The 20,028-nt window shown below is 45.1% G+C and overlaps 1 protein-coding gene across 2 annotated transcripts in view; it reads left to right on the top strand.

The window, feature by feature from the left end:
- Window positions 1-12,894, top strand: part of SLC9A8 (solute carrier family 9 member A8) — an 81,350-nt gene extending 68,456 nt beyond the window's left edge. Inside the window, exons 13-16 of one of the 2 annotated variants that reach the window (XM_060230808.1) lie at window positions 2,629-2,740; window positions 6,274-6,494; window positions 9,986-10,132; window positions 12,171-12,894. In XM_060230808.1, coding sequence (XP_060086791.1) covers window positions 2,629-2,740; window positions 6,274-6,494; window positions 9,986-10,132; window positions 12,171-12,278 — 588 coding nt within the window. In that variant the 3' untranslated portion in view covers window positions 12,279-12,894. Of the gene's footprint in view, window positions 1-2,628; window positions 2,741-6,273; window positions 6,495-9,985; window positions 10,134-12,170 lie in introns of those variants that run through there. The other variant, XR_009555045.1, reaches the window with a different exon arrangement.
- Window positions 12,895-20,028: the final 7,134 nt, after the last annotated feature.

The following is a 20,028-nucleotide window of genomic DNA, read 5'->3' as shown; positions in this document are numbered from 1 at the left end:
GAAAGAAATGCCTTCTCCAAGCCAGCTGACAGGGCAATGGGGCTTCAAGAGCCACACAATAAATGTGAAAGAGCCACATGTGGCTCTTGAGCCACAATTTGGTCACCCCTGATCTAGATTGATCATTAATAACTCACGTTTTGTGTCACCCACTGAAAGGGCTACAGCACAATGGTAGAACATCTGTTTGGCTTGGGTTCAATCCCCAGTATCTTCTGTTAAAAGGATCAGGTACTAGATGTTATGAAAGACCTTCAACCAGGATTCTGGTGGAGCCACCGCCAGTCTGAGTGGACAGTAGTAGCCTTGATGGATCAGTGGTCAGATTTCAAAGGCAGCTTCCAAACTGTGAAGAGCTCCAAGAGGACCTCCACATGCGGGTGGCAGTGTGGCAAATGAAGTTCAGTCATCATAAATGTAAGGCGATGCACATTGAGACAAAAAAAAAAAAAACAGCTTCAAGTACAGGCTAATGGGGTCTGAACTTTCTGAAGGAAAAAGACCTTGGGGTTGTAGTGGATAAACAATGAAAGTGTCAACCCAGTATGTTGTAGCAGTGAAAAAAGACCTTAGGGGTTATTAGGAAAGGGACTGAGAATAAAGCAGCTGATACTGTAGTGGCCCTGCATAGACCTCTGGTGAAGCCTCATTTGGAATACTGTGTTTAGTTCTGGTCCCTGTATCTCCAGAAGGACATTGCAGAGCTAGAAGTAGTATAGAGGAGGGCAACCAAGATGATTAGGGGGTTGGAGCACCTTCCCTATGAGGAAGGGCTGAATAGTCTGGGACTTTTCAGTATAGAAAAGAGATGACTAAGGGGAAATATGATAGAGGTTTATCAAATTATACATGGGATTGAGATAGTTGACAAAGAGAAATTTTTCTCCTCCTCCCCAAATACCAGAACTCAAGGGCATCCAATGTCTTTGATGGGCAGTAGGTTCAGGACGGACAAAAGGAAATACCACTTTTCACAGAGAGTGATTAAAGTATAGAATTTGCTGCCAGAGAATGTAGTGATGGCTGCAGGATTAGACAGCTTCAAGGGGGATTAGATATGAACATATGAAGCTGCCTTATACTGAATCAGACCCTCCGTCTATCAAAGTCAGTATTGTCTACTCAAACTGGCAGCGGCTCTCCAGGGTCTCAAGCTGAGGTTTTTCACACCTAATTGCCTGGACCCTTTTTAGTTGGAGATGCCGGGGTTTGAACCTGGGACCTTCTGCTTACCAAGCAGATGCTCTACTACTGAGCCACCATCCCTCCCTTCCTCCAGATAGATTCATGAAAGTTAAATTGATCAGTGGCTGCTAGCCACGGTGGCTGAGGGGAACCTCCACATTCAGAGGCACTAAATCTCTGAATCCCAGAGCCAGGAGGTGACACCAGGGGATGGTCTCAGCCTCTATGCTGAGTTATTGGCTGTCCGGAGGAACTGGTTGGCCACTGTGTGAGCCAGGATGCTGGACTAGATGGACCACTGGTCTGGTCCAGCAGGGCTCTTCTTGTGTTCTTATATCTTCAGTATTACAACTTGCATAAATAGCTGTGTTTCTGTGTTTTAATAATGCTGGGAAATGCTGTCCTTTATCTTTTCTTTATTAAGGGGAGGGTGGGTAGGAGTATCAGTTTTCATGGAAAGATATGAATCACCTTGGATTTTGCTGTCTTCTTCATAGAAATCAGGCAAACCTCAAGGGGGGGATTGCTTTATAACAGAGAGCAGTGCTTTGGCCCTTGAGAGGAAGCATCTCCTCGCCTCTTAGCAGCTCCACTGCAGGGAGCTATTAAGTTGAAAGGGACTGTCCCTGGGCACCCCCCGCAGGAGCTAGATCTACATTCCTGTTACCCTTTGGGCTTTTAATTAATGGAGCCTTGGCCTTAAATTATTTAAGGCTGCTTACTTCTGAGTCGGAAAGTGTCTGGTGAATATATGCAGTTTGTTATCTGTAATTGTGTTCAGCTGCCATAATGAAGGCACATCTGACCTGGGCTTTAGCAGCTTGAGTTAAAATGGATCATCAACACTGAGATAGTTGACAAAGAGAAATTTTGCTCTCCCTCCCCAAATACCAGAACTCAAGGGCATCCAATGTCTTTGATGGGCAGTAGGTTCAGTGTTCCCTCTAAGATGAGTTAGCGTGAGCCAGCTCACAGATTTTTAGCCTCCAGCTCACACATTTTTGTCTTAGCTCAGGAAGGATGACCCCAGAGCACACTAATTTATGCATAGCTCACAACTTTAATGCCAGTAGCTCACAAAGTAGAATTTTTGCTCACAAGACTCGGCAGCTTAGAGGGAACACTGATCACCAACACCTCTATTTGTCCTCTGATTAGAATAGGGGATCAAAACTGCTCCCTTCCACAAATCAATTACCATTTGGAGTGCTCTGTAGTTTTCCCTTAGTTCATTTTGCCCTCAAAACAGCCTGGTGAGGTAGGTTAGGCTGAGAGAATGATCCTCCTAAGGTCACCCGGCAAGCCACTGTAGCAGACTGGGGGTTTAAACCTCCGGCTCCTTACTCCTAGTACCCATCCTGTAAGCACTGCTCCCCCATCCCTCCCCCAGCTCTCTGTAATTCTCCCTTTCATCCTGTGGCTAACGTTCTGTGCTCTTGACAGGTCCTTGTGCTTTTCGGCAGAGCTGTCAATATTTTCCCACTCTCCTACCTGCTCAATTTTTTCCGCGATCACAAGATCACCCCCAAAATGATGTTCATCATGTGGTTCAGTGGTAAGAATTCATTGACGTGTAATGCATTGTTGGTGGGGCCCGCAATGGATACTGCTAGATAAAACCAGGGCTTTTTTTGTAGCAGGAACTCCTTTGCATATTAGGCCATACACCCCTATGTAGTCAATCCTCCTGGAGCTTAGAGTAGGTCCTGTACTAACAGCCCTGTAAACTCCAGGAGGGTTGGCTACATTAGGGGTGGGTGGCCTAATATGCAAAGGAGTTCCTACTACAAAAGAAACCCTGGATAAAACCTTTATAGCATTAGACTGTTTAAAAAAAAGCTAACCACTGATACAAAAAATGAAATCACACTGCACTGCATAAAAATTGGAAATACAGAATATATTGAAGAGATTGTTTTCCCTTTGGACTGTAGTATCCAAAATCCTTTTGTGTGTTTCATAGAATCATATAGAATCACAGAGTTAGAAGGGCTGTAGAGGCCATCTAGGCCAGCTCTGCTCAATGCAGGATCAGCCTAGAACAGGGGTGGCCAATGGTAGCTCTCCAGATGTTTTTTGCCTACAACTCCCATCAGCCCCAGCCAGCATGGCCAATGGCTGGAGCTGATGGGAGTTGTAGGCAAAGAAACATCTGGAGAACTACTGTTGGCCACCCCTAGCCTAGAGCATCCCTGTCAAGTGTTTATCCAGCCACTGCTTAAAGACCACCAGTGAGGGGGAGCTCACCACCTCCCTTGGTAGTTGATTCCACTGTTGAACAACTCTTATTGTAAAAAAAAAAAATCCCTAATATCCAGCTGATACCTTCCTACCCTTAATTTAAACCCATTATTGCAAGTCCTCTCCTTTGCTGCCAACAGCAAGAAGAAGAAGACTGTAGATTTATTCCCCACCTTCTCTCTGAATCAGAGTCTCAGAGCGGCTTACAATCTCCTCTATCTTCTCCCCCCACAACAGACACCCTGTGAGGTGGGTGGGGCTGAGAGAGCTCTCACAGCAGCTGCCCTTTCAACGACAACTCCTGCAAGAGCTATGGCTGATCCAAGGCCATTTGAGCAGCTGCAAGTGGAGGAGTGGGGAATCAAACCCGGTTCTCCCAGATAAGAGTCCGCACACTTAACCACTACACCAAACTGGCTCTCTGGAACAGCTCCCTGCCCTCCTCTAAGTGACAGCCCTTCAAATACTGAAAAGATAGTTAGGTGGATAGGCCTTGTTTCTGGTCTTGTTTCTCCAGACCCCATAGAAATTGAGTATGAACCCTGAGATGGCAGGAGAAACTACCTGTAAGGTTGCAGGCAGGCATGTGCCAGTTTTCTGGACCCAGGAACTTGGCACTGAATTACCCCCTTTCTTGGTGGCTCCGTTCGAAGTGTATTGAGAGCTGGAAAATCCCTGGCTGGTTCCGTTCATTTGTGTTTAACTGGCCTAAAAGGCACAAGGATGGGTGTGGCATAAGGGAAGAGGTTTCTGGCAAAGCTTTTAAGGCGAAAATCAGACAAATGCTGTAAGTGCCAGAAGGTTGGAACTGAATTTTTATGCCATCCTTCCTTAGTGCACATCAGTCACTTTGGAAACCCATTGCAAGCACAGTTGGAGCCAGCTTTGTTTTTTGCACATGTGTATGCCAACACTGGGGGAAGGACTGAAATGTGTTTTAAGCGGCACATGTGAATTGGCCCTTAGCAACCTAAATGTGAGCTAGGGAGTGCGCTTCTACTTTCTTCCCTTATGTTGTTCCCGGCAGTCTCTGTTCAGCTACTGTCGTCTCTCTTTGTTCCCTTCCTTCTGTTTCTGCCTTTATACCCTCTGGCCTGAAGATTCCCATGTCCGTAGTGGTTTCCTTCTTCCAGCCCATTCAATCAGTCCCTTTGCTTCTTTTTTTAAGTCCCATTTTTCAAACCCTTTTCTTCCTGGATTGCCACCACTGTTCTTTGCTGTCTTGAACTTCCATTCCTGTTCTTCCTTTTCAAAGCCTTGTCTTAATTTTTTTTTAAAATTTCTGTATTTCTACTCCGCTGTTCTCCCCAATGGGGTCACAAAGCAATTTACATCAGCATTCTCCCCTTCTGCATGCTTTCCTCACCACAAGAGTCCTGTGAAGTAGATTATGCTGAGAGAGGAACTGGTCCAAGGTCACTCAGCAGGCTTCCACGGCATGAACCTTCTCGACTACTGAGGTCATCTTCAGAGGCCTTTGTCATTTGAGGCTAGAGGGTGGCAACCCAAGAAAGGGCCTTCTCTGTTGCGGCACCTAAATTATGGAATTCTTTCCCTGGGTAGATTTAACTGCCCCTTCAAGGGTGAAGACTTTTCTGTTCTCACCTATTCTTAATGACCTCTTCTCCCTGTTCATGTGTCTGTGTTTGTTTTATTTGTTTGTGATTGTTTTTGATATAGCTATATGAGTTTTTGACTTGTTTTAATGGTTTTTTAATTGTTTCCCACCTTGGGAACCCTAAATTGGGTGGAAAGGCAGCCTAAATTTTTTTTGAAATAGAAAAATCAAAGAAGGAACTTGAATTTGAGTCTCCCGCATTCTAGTTTAGCACTATCACCATTTCCCCATGCTGATTACCTTTATTTTGCCCCTTTAATCCGTGCCTTATTTTGGTAGGATACAATTCACCTCTCAATTTCTGTATGTTTAAGCTAGCAAGTCTCCCCCCCGCATTGCCAGAATCTAGACGCAACCCATCTGAATCATATTAAGCATCAAGGCTGTACACTTTTTTTTTTTAAAGTGTGTTTTAAGTTGGAGTTCTTCCTCTTCCCATGCTGTCTGGTCTCTGCCCCTGTGCAACTCTAAAAACGGTAAAGGTAGCCCGCTGTGCAAGCACCAGTCATTTCCAACTCTGGGGTGACATCACATCACGTTTTCATGGCAGACTTTTTGTTACGAGGTGGTTTGCCATTGTCTTCCCCAGTCATCTACACTTTCCCCCCAGAAAGCTGGGTACTCATTTCACCAATCTCGGAAGGATAGAAGGTTGAGTCAACCTTGAGCTGGCTACCTGAAAACCCAGCTTCCACCGGGATCAAACTCAGGTCATGAGCAGAGAGTTTGGACTGCAGTACTGCAGCTTTATCACTCTGCACCACAGGGCTTCCTTTGTGCAACTATAGAATCCTTTAATTATTTGAAAGCCAGTAATTGCATGCCATGAGTTGTAGGGAAATGAAGGTGATTGAATCATAGCCTGGACCAAACCTTAAAGCAACAAATACTCATTTATTTAAAATATTCCTATACTGCTGTTCTGTCTCATGTTCAGAAATGTTTAATAAGGAGAAAATACTTTGGATGGCTTTGAAAACCTTGTCAGTTGACACAGATGCAGGAGAGTTTCTTCAAGCTTTGTAGATTCAAGCCCAGCAAGATTTCCAGGGTGCAAGCTTTTTGAGAGTCAAAGCCCCTTTCGCCTCTCTCTGACAAGGGAGCTTTGAACTTTATATCCCAGACATCTTGGTTGGGTTTTTAAGACGCTGCTGGATTTGCCTCTGGCTCTTCTGCTACGGAACCAACGCGACTCCCCATCTGAAATTCCCTGGCTTTGTTTTCCACAGGTTTACGTGGGGCGATTCCCTATGCCCTGAGTCTCCACTTGGGCTTGGAACCGATCGAAAAGCGGCAGCTGATCGGGACCACCACCATCATCATTGTTTTGTTCACCATCTTGCTGCTGGGCGGAGGGACCATGCCCTTGATCAGACTGATCGACATTGAAGACTCGAAAGCCCGTCGGAGGAACAAGAAGGACATTAACCTCAGCAAGACGGAAAAAATGGTTAGCGCTCTCTCCCCACCCCACCCCCCTTCAGCAAATTCATTCTTTGCTTTCCGGTGGTGTGCTGTGACTGCCTGCTGAACTATATGGGAGTTAGGGCAGAGGAGGAGGACGTGGGCCGGAGATTTCGTGCAGCTCCTGAACATTCCTCTCCTTGCCTAGATCTTCTGCCTTTTCCTTAATCCGCTGCTGTCTGTCGGAGCAGGTTTTTTCAGCCTCGGAGTGATAAATGCAGCACAATCGAATTACAAGTCAAAGCTGCCTTTTAGAAGTGAAATAAGCTCGCTATTGAAATGCAGACGCTGATGCCGCCCGATGGGGCTGAGTCACATATAAGTGGTTGATAATAATGCAGAGATGGTGAGTCACCCGTCACTCAGAGAGGGCAGGCTGCGCTTCAGTGATAAGCAGCAGATGTAAATGACTGGCGAGGGGCTCAGAATCAAGCAGATGCAGAGTTCTGTGCAGGAGAGGGAGGAGAGAAAGAGAGACTGGAAGGGCTTATTTGAGGTTTTACTGTAAGCCTCCGCCACTTCTTTACAGAGCTGGTTTTCTAGAGCAGGCTGCCTTGCAGCGGGATAACTGATGAAACATTCAGACCAAGGACAGCTCCCCACTCTGTGCTGCAAAGACATGGTTACTGTGCAGCTGTCAATGACAGTGGTGTTCCTCCACTGCAGACAACTAAAGCGCATCTGCAATGCATGATCGATCCTGGGTCTTCAGCAGAATGGTCCTGAGTGTTAAAGTTGGGTACAGGCCCTTGTTATCTCTTCCACACTCTGTGTTTGCGGCTGGAAACGGCAGCGTTAAACCAGAGTACGCTTTTGCACCTAGATTGTTTTCAGTTTGCACGGCAGTTGCCTTGGGAGTTTTCTGAGGATGAGACAGGAGATAAGCTTTGCGAATAGACACCTGCCTTTTGAAAATCCCACCCTTCCTCCAGGGAACTCAGAGCATCGTAAACGGCTCCCCTCCTTGCAATTTTATCCTCGCAACAATCTGTCAAGGTAGATTAGACTAAAAGAGTGTGGCTGGCTCAAGGTCATGCAAGGAGTTTATGGATAAAGAAGGATTTATACCCAGTTCTACTTAGTTTGACACTTTTAACTGCTACACCTTGCTGGCTTTACACATGCACTTCAGACACATTTGCAGAGCTGCCTTTATTCTTTGAGATCCGTTGGCTGGGATCCAAAGAGTTAGTTGAGCAGTGCCCAGGGGCTAGTATACTCCCACTGGCACTTTACTTTACTACATTGACCATCAGATATCCACACCACAGCATAAACTCTTTCTCAGGATCTCAGGTAGCACATGTTGGGAACAGGCTCTCTCTCCCTGAAAACTACACCCAGAACGAATAGCCAGGTATTGTGCTAAATGGACCCAGTAGCCTGACTTGCCATAAGGCAGTTTTTGTAGACTCCTATCCAGGGCTTTTTTTGTAGGAGGAACTCCTTTGCATATTAAGGTACACCCCCGTCATGTAGCCAGTCCTCCTGGAGCTTACAGTAGACCAAGAGCTTTGTAAGCTCTTGAAGGATTGGCTACACCAGGGATGTGTGGCCTAATATGCAAAGGAGTTCCTGCTACAAAAAAAGTCCTGCTCATATCAGCACAGGAGGATGGGAAGCGGGGTGCATTGCTGATCAGGAAGCACAAATCCATTTGCAGTGATCTCTGGATTGTGGCCATTTAGACCTTGAATGTCAACACCATAGAAATCAGTTAGGACTTATTTCAGATCAACTGGATGATTGTATTGGCAGTAGTTTTCTCACAAGGGGAGGATGTTGCTCTTCCTCCACTTCCTCTGCACACATTAAGAGGGTGTGAGGAGAGAGGGCTGTCCAGCATTTCCTGTAATATCAAGATAATTTAGTCCCGTTGGTGCTTATGTTTGCAGTGAAATTTCCTGTAATATCAAGATATTTAGTCCCTTTAGGGCCCTGTTTGCAGTTAAAGGAGCCAAGCCTTGCACAGTTAAAGGAGCCTCACTTTTCTTGCACAGACAGCACAATGGAAACTTTCTCCATTCAGTGACTGTCGCTGCAGGCTCCCCTGAAAACCTTCCTCCCCAGCCTCTCATTGCCCCAGCTATTCAGACCGGTATTGCAAAGCCTATCTTTGCTTTCCCAGGGACTAGAAACCTGCTAAGACAAGGCAAGTTAAGCTTTTCATTCATTGAGCTCTGCATCTTGCTCCAACTTTTGTATCGTCTGTGCAGTCACACAATACACACACTGTTCTTTACTACCTGGTAAACCTATATAACCTACATCAGCTCTTTTGGTGTGCCTATCATTCTGCTGGCATTTTGATTTGCCATCCTTTTTATTTTGAGGCTGTTGGTGCAGAATGTGAAAAGCAACTGGTTAAGATAGCAGTTAATGTGCAAGTAAATCGTTCTAGTTAAATGCGGGTTCATGGCAGATGTTTTGCAGTTTTTTTGTCTCTCCACATCTGTCCCTCCAATAAGCAGTGGTGTGGTGTCGTGATTTAGAGGGGTGGACTCTAATATGGAGAAACAGGCTTGTTTCCCCATTGCTCTTCTACATGAAGCCAGCTGGGTGATCTTGGGCCAGTCACAGTTCTCTCAGAACTCTCTCAGCCCCTCCTACCTCACGAGGTGGCTGTTGTGGGGAGAGGAAGGGAAGGTGATTGTGAGCTGCTTTGAGACTTCTTCAGGTAGGGGAAAGCTTGGTAATAAAAGCCAACTCTTCTTCTACCAAGCTTGGTACCCATTAAAATCTGCATCGGTCATTTCAACTTCACCAGATAAGATTTGCTGGAAGGCAGTGTGTCATTCAGTGGTTATTATTGTATAGGCCAAGGGTGTCAAACATGTGGCCCAGGGGCCGAATCAGGCCCCTGGAGGGCTCCTATGAGGCTCTCGAGCAACTGGCTCTTGTTTCCTTTCTTCTCCCTTTCTTTTGCTTCCTTCTCTATCTCAGCTTGCTTTACAAGGCTTGCTCAATCACACAGGAGCTACAGAACAAAACCTTGATTTTTCTCCTCCCTGCCTGGTCCTCTGGGGAAGGAAGGAAAGAGCCAGAACTTCCTTTGCCCAGTTCCCTGGATTGCACAGGAGAAATACAAAGAAAGCACCTTCAAGACCAACAAGTGCTAATGTTTTAAGTTTTTTTAAAAAAATACTTTACTCACGTTTGTCTGTGTCCTTTAAAAGTTTATCTCTGCTACCTAACCTTTAATAGGTACACACATGGCCCAGTCCAGCATAGTCTGGCTTGGCCCCGCCTGACAAGGTCTCATGTGAGATCCATCCCTCACAACAAATGAGTTTGACACCCCTGGTATAGACATTTCTGGCCCTTCTGTGTTATGAAATTGGTGGTGTTTTGTCAAATTGCTGTGGCCGTCAATCTCAATAAGCAGAATAAATGGGGGAGACCGAAGAGCAACTGAAGACACAGAGGAAGAGTTGTTTCCTATCCTGATGTTCTCTGTTTCTCCTCTGAACTCTCCAGGGAAATACCATCGAATCAGAACACCTGTCAGAACTCACTGAGGAAGAGTACGAGGCCCACTACATCAAGCGCCAGGACCTCAAGGGCTTCATGTGGCTCGATGCCAAATACTTGAATCCTTTCTTTACCAGGCGGCTCACTCAAGAGGTGGGTTCTGCTTTTAAGCTAGGTGTGGGAATGTGGTGCAGGCTTGCTGCTTCTGCGCTGGCCAGCCTTGGTGGAACTTGTGCATATGTAAAGTGATGGCAGGCATCTTCCTGCAACAGAAGGGAAATGTAGTGCTTTCAGGAAAGGAATCAAAAGGAGAGTTACCTGCACATGTGATCTGCACTGACTCCTTGCTTTAGCCGTAATAAATCTCCCAGGGTCATGGGATTTGTCAATCAATTTGATGAGATTTTTTATTTCCATTTATTTATACCCCGCCCCTCCCACGAATGATGAACAGATGGACATCTTATCATCCAGTTTGGGAAAACAGTGCATCCCTGTGCAACTTCCTTAGGAGCCGTAGTTTCCAGACTAGCTGTAAGGAAAACCCTCTTATCAAGCTGATCAGCAGCTACAAGTCAGACCAGAGCTCCGGGCAGATCAAGCTTGCGAACAGCAACTTAATTAGTTGCGTGTAGCAAATAGGCTTCGCCTGCAGGAGACTAGGCTAAATAAATGCATAAATGGGCTCAGCAGGTTTTACGAAAGTTTTTTTTCTATCTTTCTTTTTTGAAACAGTGGCAGAGGTATGTGAAGGCAGGCAGGCTAATAAAACAAAATGTGCAGATTAGATAATTTTCTGGATTTGTTTGCAAGACTGAGACACCTGCCATGAAACGAAGGGTGAAACAATCCTCTCATCAGTGTGTGTAATTTATTCTGGGTATGATATTTTGGTGCATTGCAAAATTTTGTGCAGTATTTTTGACAATAACTGGAATACCTGCCAGCAAGGCAAAGAGAAAGAAGAACAGAACAGCGGGCGGGGGGGGGGGGGGGGCGTGCCTCAGGACAGGAGCAGTGGTAATACAAACATTTCATCCCCAAACCATTACAGCAACTTGATTTCACTCTCTTTTCGCTTCTGCTGTTGATTTGTTTTTCTCCATTGCCACATAGCTTGTCTCCGCTCCCCTAAAGGTCATCCTGCACACATAACACAGCTAGTAGAAAAAGAGCAAGGGTCCAGTAGCACCTTAAAGACCAACAAAATTTGTGGCAGGGTACGAGCTTTTGTGAGTCACTGCACACTTCTTCATCCCCTGCTGCAAATTTTGTTAAAGGTGCTACTGGTCTCTTGCTCTTTTCTACCACTACGGAGAGACTACCCATCTTGATATAACACAGCTACAAACACAAGTTTGCCATTCAGCAGGGAGCTACAGCCAATCCCAACCTTTGAACAAGCCTGTGTGATGCCTGTTTTGTGCCTCTTTGTCACTTTTCAGCCTTTGAATTTTTAGATGTATGGTTAAAAACATCTTAGATACATACATGAAGAGCATAGTGTGTAAAGCATACTTGAGAATTGGAAACTGGAAGTTAAAGATACCAGTTTCTGTGCTGGATTCCCTTATCCACGTTTGTCTGTATTCATGTGAATGTTCTCCTTATGCCTTCTTTTAGCAACTAAGTTCTTTATGTATACGCACAAGACAACTTTATCTAGGTATTTATATCCCACTTTTCTGCCTAAAGGGTACACAAAATAGGTTATATCTTCATTCTCCTCTCCTTCATTTTATCCTCACAACCACCACATTGTGAGATTAGGTCACGGAGGGGGTGTGATTGGTCCAGGAAGCAGTGAGCTTCCAAGACAGAGTGGAGATTTGAACCTGGGTCTCCCAGATCATAGTCTGATGCTCTGCCCACTAAAGCTGTTCTGCCTCATGCACAGGTAGAAATCAGAGTGCTTCCTTACCCCCTCCATCCCCCACAAGAGCCGGCAAGGTGTAGTGGTTCAGATCTTGAAGTAAGATCTGGGAGACCCATAGTTTGAATCCTCATCCTGCCATGGAAGCTTGCTGGGTGACCTCGGGCCTGTCACAGGCTCTCAGCCCTAACCGTCCTGACAGGGTTGTTGTGAGGATAAAATGGAGGGCAGGAGGTCAGCGTAAGTCACTTGTGGAGAGGCAGGGCATGAATGAAGTAAGCAAAAGGAATAAGAGGCTGTCTTTTTCCTTTGCATTAGGATCTGCACCACGGACGGATACAGATGAAAAGCCTCACCAACAAGTGGTATGAAGAGGTGCGGCAAGGCCCTTCTGGATCCGAAGACGATGAACAGGAGCTACTGTAGCAGGACAGCGTGGTGCACCTTGTTTTGAACACACACACACAAACACAAAAATAGTAATAGACGAAGCCTTTCTTCATAGAAGACAGGCAGCTTTCGAAAGGCAAGTCTTCACGGCTGGTCACAGAACGTATACAGTACACATTTTGCCAGCTCGCTGTCTGGAAACTCCAAAAGATGCACCAGGAATCGACGCTGAAGATCCATTTCCAAACGCCTCATTTCCAAGTCTCAGCTGGGAGTTGCATCGAATCCTTTAACAGCGAACACCTGACTGCATCAGGATCATTAAAGACCAGGTTATTACACCCATGGCGATTTGTGTTGTGAAATGTATATTCAAAAGATTCTGTAGGGCAGCTTCACAGTGCACTTTAACTTACCCTTTCTTTGATCTACTGTGTCAGGGGGTGGAAAGTAATGCTGAGTAATACTGTGAATTAATATATTAATCATAAACAAGTGAATGATTATTTAAAGCCCAGCTATCGTTTGCACTACTGGCATGCTAAGGGACTCTGTGTGCTGGGTGAGAGAGCACTCCGAGAATTCAGTCAATGTGCATGATCAAAATGCAGATAATTAAAATCTTGTGATTTCTTGCATTTTTTAAAGCATACACTGAGCTGTGTCCTGATTTCTAAGGTTACTGAGCCCGACTCCCAATCTTCCTCTGTTTCTTTCTCAAGCTGCAATGCAGAGTTTTAATCAGAATCCATTGCACTTTTTATTTGTTCCTTCCCCTCTGTCAACTTGAAAACATTTGTACAGTGTTGTAGGAATGTCGGAAGGTTGGCTCGGCCTATACCAGAGAGCTCTGCCAGCTTGAAGTCATGGCGAACAGCTGGTATTATTGTCTGAAATCCTTGAGCGTCTGCAGTTTGCTGATCTTATAAAGAGAAACAGACAAGCAAGGTGATACTTTTTACCTTGGACGAACCCTTGACACTGAGTTTGAGCTCTGTTTCCTTATGCACAGAATTGTTCCGTTCACTTAAGTATCATATGACATACGTTTGCCAAGGCCTGTGCAAAGGATCACCAGCTGAAGCTTTCCTGCGGTGCATTAGTTGCATTCCAGACTGTGGAATCTTGCTTTTTTAGATATTCCCCTGTGCGGAGCAGCTTCCAGCGCAAGAAGAAAGTAACATGTTTGTGTGAAGCCTAGCCTTCATCCCGATGTGCTACTGTTTCACTTGCAGGGAGGTTCCCTCCCACCCTCACTTGCTCTTTGAATTGAGAAAGTGCCCCAGAGTGTGGTCCGACATGATTTTCCCACCTGCTTAATCCAATTCCAACACATTGCCAGAAGAATAGACAGTTCTCTTTTAGAGGTATATCCAAGCCTTAGCATTTTGTTGATTTTACGCTAGCACTGCAGGGTAATTGTAGCAAAAGAAGAAGAGTTGGTTTTTATACACAGCTCTTTCACTACCCGAAGGCATCTCAAAGTGGCTTACAATCACCTTCCCTTCCCAACAACAGGCACCTTATGAGGTAGGTAGGGTCGAGAGAGTTCTGAGAGATCTCATATCATAATGTATCATAATGCCCCTGTATAAATCGATGGTGCGGTCTCATTTGGAGTACTGTGTGCAGTTCTGGTCGCCGCACCTCAAAAAGGATATTATATCATTGGAGAAAGTTCAGAAAAGGGCAACTAGAATGATTAAAGGGCTGGAACACCTTCCCTATGAAGAAAGGTTGAAACGCTTAGGGCTCTTTAGCTTGGAGAAACGTCGACTGAGGGGTGACATGATAGAGGTTTACAAGATAATGCATGGGATGGAGAAAGTAGAGAAAGAAGTACTTTTCTCCCTTTCTCACAATACAAGAACTCGTGGGCATTCGATGAAATTGCTGAGCAGACAGGTTAAAACGGATAAAAGGAAGTACTTCTTCACCCAAAGGGTGATTAACATGTGGAATTCACTGCCACAGGAGGTGGTGGCGGCCACAAGCATGGCCACCTTCAAGAGGGGGTTAGATAAATATATATATATATATATATATATATATGGCTGCTTTGTGACACAGAATGTTGGACTGGATGGGCCAATGGCCTGATCTAACATGGCTTCTCTTATGTTCTTAACTCCTGGGCCCACTGATGGACCTCCTGATGGTGCCTGTTTTTTTTGGCCACGTGTGACACAGAGTGTTGGACTGGATGGGCCATTGGCCTGATTCAACATGGCTTCTCTTATTTTCTTATAGAACTGTGACTGACCCAAGGTCACCCAGCTAGCTTCATGTGGAGGACTCGGGGTATCAAACCTCGGTTCTCCAAATGAGAGTCCTGCTGCTCTTAACCACCACACGACACTGGATCTCAAGTCCGGGTATCCTGCCCCCAACCCATTAGCAACTCTTGTTGCTGTTGTACAGTACTGAGAACTAGTGTGTTGGAAAGCACATTCTTCAGACTCCAATCACAGGGGCTGTGGCTGAGCAGTCAAGAAGCTGCTCACCATGCAGAGGGTCCCTGGCATCTCCAGTTAAAAAGGACGTGGCAGTAGGTGATGTGAAAGACCTCAGCCTGAGACTCTGGAGAGCTGCTGTCAGGCTGAGTAGACCATAGGGATGCTGATAGGCCAATGGTCTGATTCATTATAAGGCAGCTAAACCTGTGTTTGGAGGGCATGAATTCAAATCCTGACTCATGAAAACAAGTAGCTGCAGAAAATCAGCATTCTTAACATCAGTTCCCCATCTGCAAAATCAGAAACATCAAGACATTTTATCTGAACTACGAATGACAATGGAAAAAGACATCCCAGACAAAGTGAAGGAAGTTTGGACCTGATATGTTTTGATGGGAAGCCACTGGCAGCCTCACGCAATCTGTTGTGAGCTTTTCCCATAGAGCGCAGGAAAGGAGAAGGGATGCTAAATGAGGTCTGCTCTAACGCTCAGCAAGTGGACAGTTTGGCAGGCTTGATGTGTGTTACAGACAACTAATCAGTGTAAAATAATTTTTTGCATCAATTTCAACTAGTTGTTTTTCCTGCTTTCACATTTGGTTTTTGACAGAGGAGATAATTAAGTTATACCCGCTTAGTGTCACAGAATCCTGCATTGACCCAAAGAGGTTGATGAATGGCAGTGCATTTTTGGAGCACTGTGGAATTTCACTGCCTCATATTGATTGAGGCTGGAGTCATGGACATTCTTTCTTGGGAGTAAACTTCCCCGCAGTGATTGGGTCTTCTGCATAAAAACACCTAAGATTTCATACTGTTGGTCTGTGAGTAGACAACAGTGCCTAGAATGCTTCTTGCTACCTTGGGCACAATGCTAGAAGTTTCAACATCGAACTTCAGTCGTGATTATGAGCATGATTCTACTGGCAACACACCCTGAAAGAGCAGCTTTTATGACTGAAGCATAAACATTGGACCTAAGCCACTGTTTCCCATTTGCAGGGTCGGGACCCGGTACCGGGCCACGAAAGCCTCACTACCGGGTCACAAGAAAAGCCAAAGCTAGCCCTGCCCCCAGCAAAGCATGACCTCTGCTCTGCTCTGCTCCCTTCCTTCCACCATCTCTGTGTTGCACAGAGAAAAGCTAGCCTTGAAGACTGACACAGGCTGCAAAGCCTGAGCTCTGTTTGGCTTCCTTCCTTCCTTCGTCTCTGTGTTGTGCAGAGAGGAGCTGGGCTGCCTCTCCTTCATTCTCCCCATCTCTCAGTGTTTGAGAGAAAAGCTGGTGTCCACTGACACTTTAGATCCATGAAGTGTTCTTCAAGGTATGAACTTTCATGTGCCTTGCAGTATGTTCTTTTGGGGAGATTTCCTGGGAGGCCTGGGCAGCAAAGAAGGGGTGTGTGTTTTTTTCAGCTGGGAGGGGTGGGGAATGTGCATTCCAGTAGCTATTTTTTTTTTACCAAACAACCCCTGGGCAGAATTGTTGCTGGCTGGGGTAATCTGATGGTAAGGCTTTTTTCCCCTTTGTCCCCCCTTCTTTCTTTTTCCGTCTGCAAAGGATGCTGTCTGTATTCTTGGTGCTGGGGGTGGGGGGAAGCAACAGTGGGATGGCTTCTAGTGCCCTGACCTCACTGGTGGACATTCTGGTGCTTTTGGGGCATTTTATGAGAGAATTTTGGACTGGATGATCCACTGGTCTTATCCAACATGGCTTCTCTTATGTTTTCATGTTCTTTCTTTCCATGTCTTTCTTTTCCTTTTCTTCCATTTCATTCTTTCCCTTTCTTTCTTTCTTTCTTTCTTTCTTTCTTTCTTTCTTTCTTTCTTTCTTTCTTTCTTTCTTTCTTTCTTTCTTTCTTTCTTTCTTTCTTTCTTTCTTTCTTTCTTTCTTTCTTTCTTTCCTTCCTTCCTTCCTTCCTTCCTTCCTTCCTTCCTTCCTTCCTTCCTTCCTTCCTTCCTTCCTTCCATTTTTACTGGATGAAACTTCTCTGTTCATCATACTGTGGTTGTAGACATAGGAGCTCTGTCAATGAAAAAATTGGCACCCCCAGTTGTAGCCAGCTGGCCTTTCTATGAGATTTTTGCGTGAGTGAGTGAGAGTTGGAGGTGTGGGGCAGAAAGAGATTATTGGGGATTACTGCTGTACATTTCAACAGCACTGGAAGTGATGGTACTGTGAACATGGTACCATTTTACTGGTCCTGCTTTTAACAGCTGTCTGACACCAAAATTAAACTCCTCCTGTAGTTATTAAAAAGGATGAAAGAAATTCACTGGCTAAATATCTGCACAACATGTTGCTTTTAAAGGCGTGGGAAACACAGCCAGTAAAAAACTGCAAGCCCCTCATAAATATTCTTTTTGGGATAACTGCAGAAAAGCTTTTATGAACTTTATATAACTTGAAATTAATTCATTAATTGCAGTACAATTCTCTGCTACCTTTCACAGCAATTTCCCAGTGTTTCAGTCAAGGAAAAGTATGAAAAATAGCTGTCAAAAGATTTTCTTGAAACCAAGCAAACTTGGTTGTAGCTTGAGGAAGGGTTCCAGTAGTAGCAACTGAAGGAAGGGCCTACTAAATGTGTCAGCATATTTTGAGCTACAGCAGCTGCCAGGGCCCAGTGTGGGTGGTACACAGCACTGGCATTCCTGATGATGATGGCAACAGCACTCCCAACTGCATACACTGGCCAGTGCTGTTGAGGAAGAGGTGTGTAGGTGGTGCAGGCAATTGAACATGGGCATTAGGAGTGCTTGCAAGCTGTCGAAGAACACACAAACAGATAGGTGCATGCAGATGTGAGGGTGGAACGAGTTGACCCTGGGAATGTATGAAAAAGTTGCAGACCACCCACTTTCTACCCCATTTTGGCTCAGCATGAGTTTCAGAGAGATTTTTCTGAAAACGAAGTTACTTCAGAAGAAGAGGTAGGTTTGGGGGAGTGCCCTGGAAATGACATCACAGGAAAAGATGGAGTTTTAGTTTTGGTGGAGTTTTGGTTCAGTGTGCCCTGGAAGTGACATCACTTGGCCCTTGACCTGGAAGTGACACCACAGGAAATGACATAATTCCTGTCTCCCGACTCCACCCCTGAATTTTAGTGGGCCATGAAGGAGAAGTGTAAAAATAACGGGAAATAAAAGTTTGGGAAACCCTGACCTAAGCCATAAACTGGAGACTCTAAAGGAACACAATCCAACCATAAGGGGATGGGTTCATTTCTTTCTGGAAGGAACTGGACACAAATTTAGCAACCTGCCCACACCCATAGCCTGATGCTTCTGTAGGCTGTTTTCAGAAAATTATTTAGTGATATCAAAAAATCTGGCCAGAATATTCTGTCCCAGGTTGATGCATGAGATGTTGGCGATGAGGGGAAGGGGTCTCAAGTTTGCCCGTAACTGCAGCACATTATGGCAGTCGGCTTTTTGGAACCCAGTGCAAAATGGCTCTGCAAAAACATCAGCATTTTGGAAAGAAATGTTGACATGTTAGTCCAGTCAGTCAATGGAGGGTGGTAGAGCTGGGCCCAAGCAATTGGTGGCAAAGGCAACAGCCACAACCCCCATCCCCGGCCTATGTCTCTACTGTTTCTTGCCTATGGATTGAGTACTGGCCAACCAGCAAGCTGAATTCCACCCTGGGGGGTACCTCCTGTGACTGATCCCATCAGCACTTCTATGGGATATTCCATTAACCTTCTCTTGACTTCTGCTCATCCAATTTGTACATCAGCAGAAAACGTGTGAGAATGTCCCGACTACTTTGCTGGCCCTTCCCATTTCTGATACAGAGAGGTGCTGTGACCTTGTTTTCAGAGACATACAGACAGGCTCATGTTTGGTGCCACCATTTAATGAACCGTTATTACTGGAAGGCATTACAAACGCACCAGGCCCATTAGCCTTCCCTTTCCTCCACATGCAATTTGTGCAATTATTTTCAGTCCTTCAAATGCTGCCATAATCAAATTGTATCTGATCTTGTGTGGCTGGTTATACATGCCTGGCATATTTATGTCTCTTTCCTCTCCCCATTGCAATCATTAAAACTATTTTTATTGATTATTGAAGGGTGCTCCCCCCAAGGAATACACAGACAGACAGAGATTTTTTTAAAAAAGTAATTACATGGAATAGATACTTATTTTTCATGTGATTTTTTTTCACATTGGGGAGCTCTGAGGAACTGCAGTGTGTGCTGAGGAAAGAAATGACTGGGAAATCTCCTCTCCAGCGCAAGAGCAGCAGGTGGCTGAATTCTTCTAGTGAGTCGCCTCCTGCTCTTCTAGCTATGAACTGGTCTTGTGGATTGTGCAGCAATTGCTTTGACAACAGAGACTTGGGGCTGGGGATGAGGCATCAACCCTGAACCTGGCCAGTACAACAAGAGGGCAGGAATATTGTTAATCTCTTCCTCCCTGGGCTATATGGAGATGATGCTGCAGTTACAGGCAAACTGAGTCCGCTTGCGGAGAGAGCGGGATATAAATTGAAAGTAATAAATAAATAAATAAATGATGTGGGGGGTGGTGAGAGCTGTCAACAGGTACCTGCCAACTCTCAAGAATCTCCGCTTTGGTAGTTGAAAAGGACCAGGAAGGGACTTATACAAAGGGTCTTTTCTCTCATCCTTAATTAATCTGCCGCCAGAACTCTTCCATCCCAGTTATACCACAGATAGGAGGGCCCTCTGAGCCCCACCTACCTCACAGGGTGTCTGTTGTGGGGGGAGAAGATATAGGAGATTGTAAGCCGCTCTGTGATTCAGAGAGAAGGGTGGGGTATAAATCTGCAATTCTTCTTTTTTATAGGAATCAAAATCACTGTAGCATAAGCCATATTTTTTTTAAAAAAGTATTTACTTAAAGAGCTATTTATTGTTTAATTTGTATTTGCTTTCTTTAAAAATCCACACTGCATCGCCCTAGTGAAGTTAAAAAAAAGCAAAAAAAAGAGAAAAGCTTTAATGATTTGAAATGGATTGCCATGAAGCCCCCTGAATGCTCCTTTTCTTTATTGCGAGATGTTTTGAGCCCTTCTGTAAAATGAAATGATTTGGCTTCATCCAAGTTTCTTGCTGGGGTGGCAGTGAAGGGAAATGCTCTCAAGTTGCAGCTGCCTTCTGACAACCCGGGAGAATTTTCAAGTCGAAATGAACAGACGTGGTTTGCCACTGCCTGCCTCTTCATGGCATTTGTTGACCTTCTTGGTGGTCTCCCATCCAAATACTAACCAGGACCACCCCAGCCAGGGCTTATAGATGGAACCTGACCTCTGATATATGTAAAGGGCAGATCTCCTCCATCATATATTGTCTGTTT

The sequence above is a fragment of the Heteronotia binoei genome, chromosome 2 (assembly GCF_032191835.1).
Source record: "Heteronotia binoei isolate CCM8104 ecotype False Entrance Well chromosome 2, APGP_CSIRO_Hbin_v1, whole genome shotgun sequence".
NCBI lineage: Eukaryota > Metazoa > Chordata > Lepidosauria > Squamata > Gekkonidae > Heteronotia > Heteronotia binoei.
The sequence above is the reverse complement of the archived record's forward strand: the minus strand, read 5'-3'. Positions and strand labels throughout refer to the sequence as shown.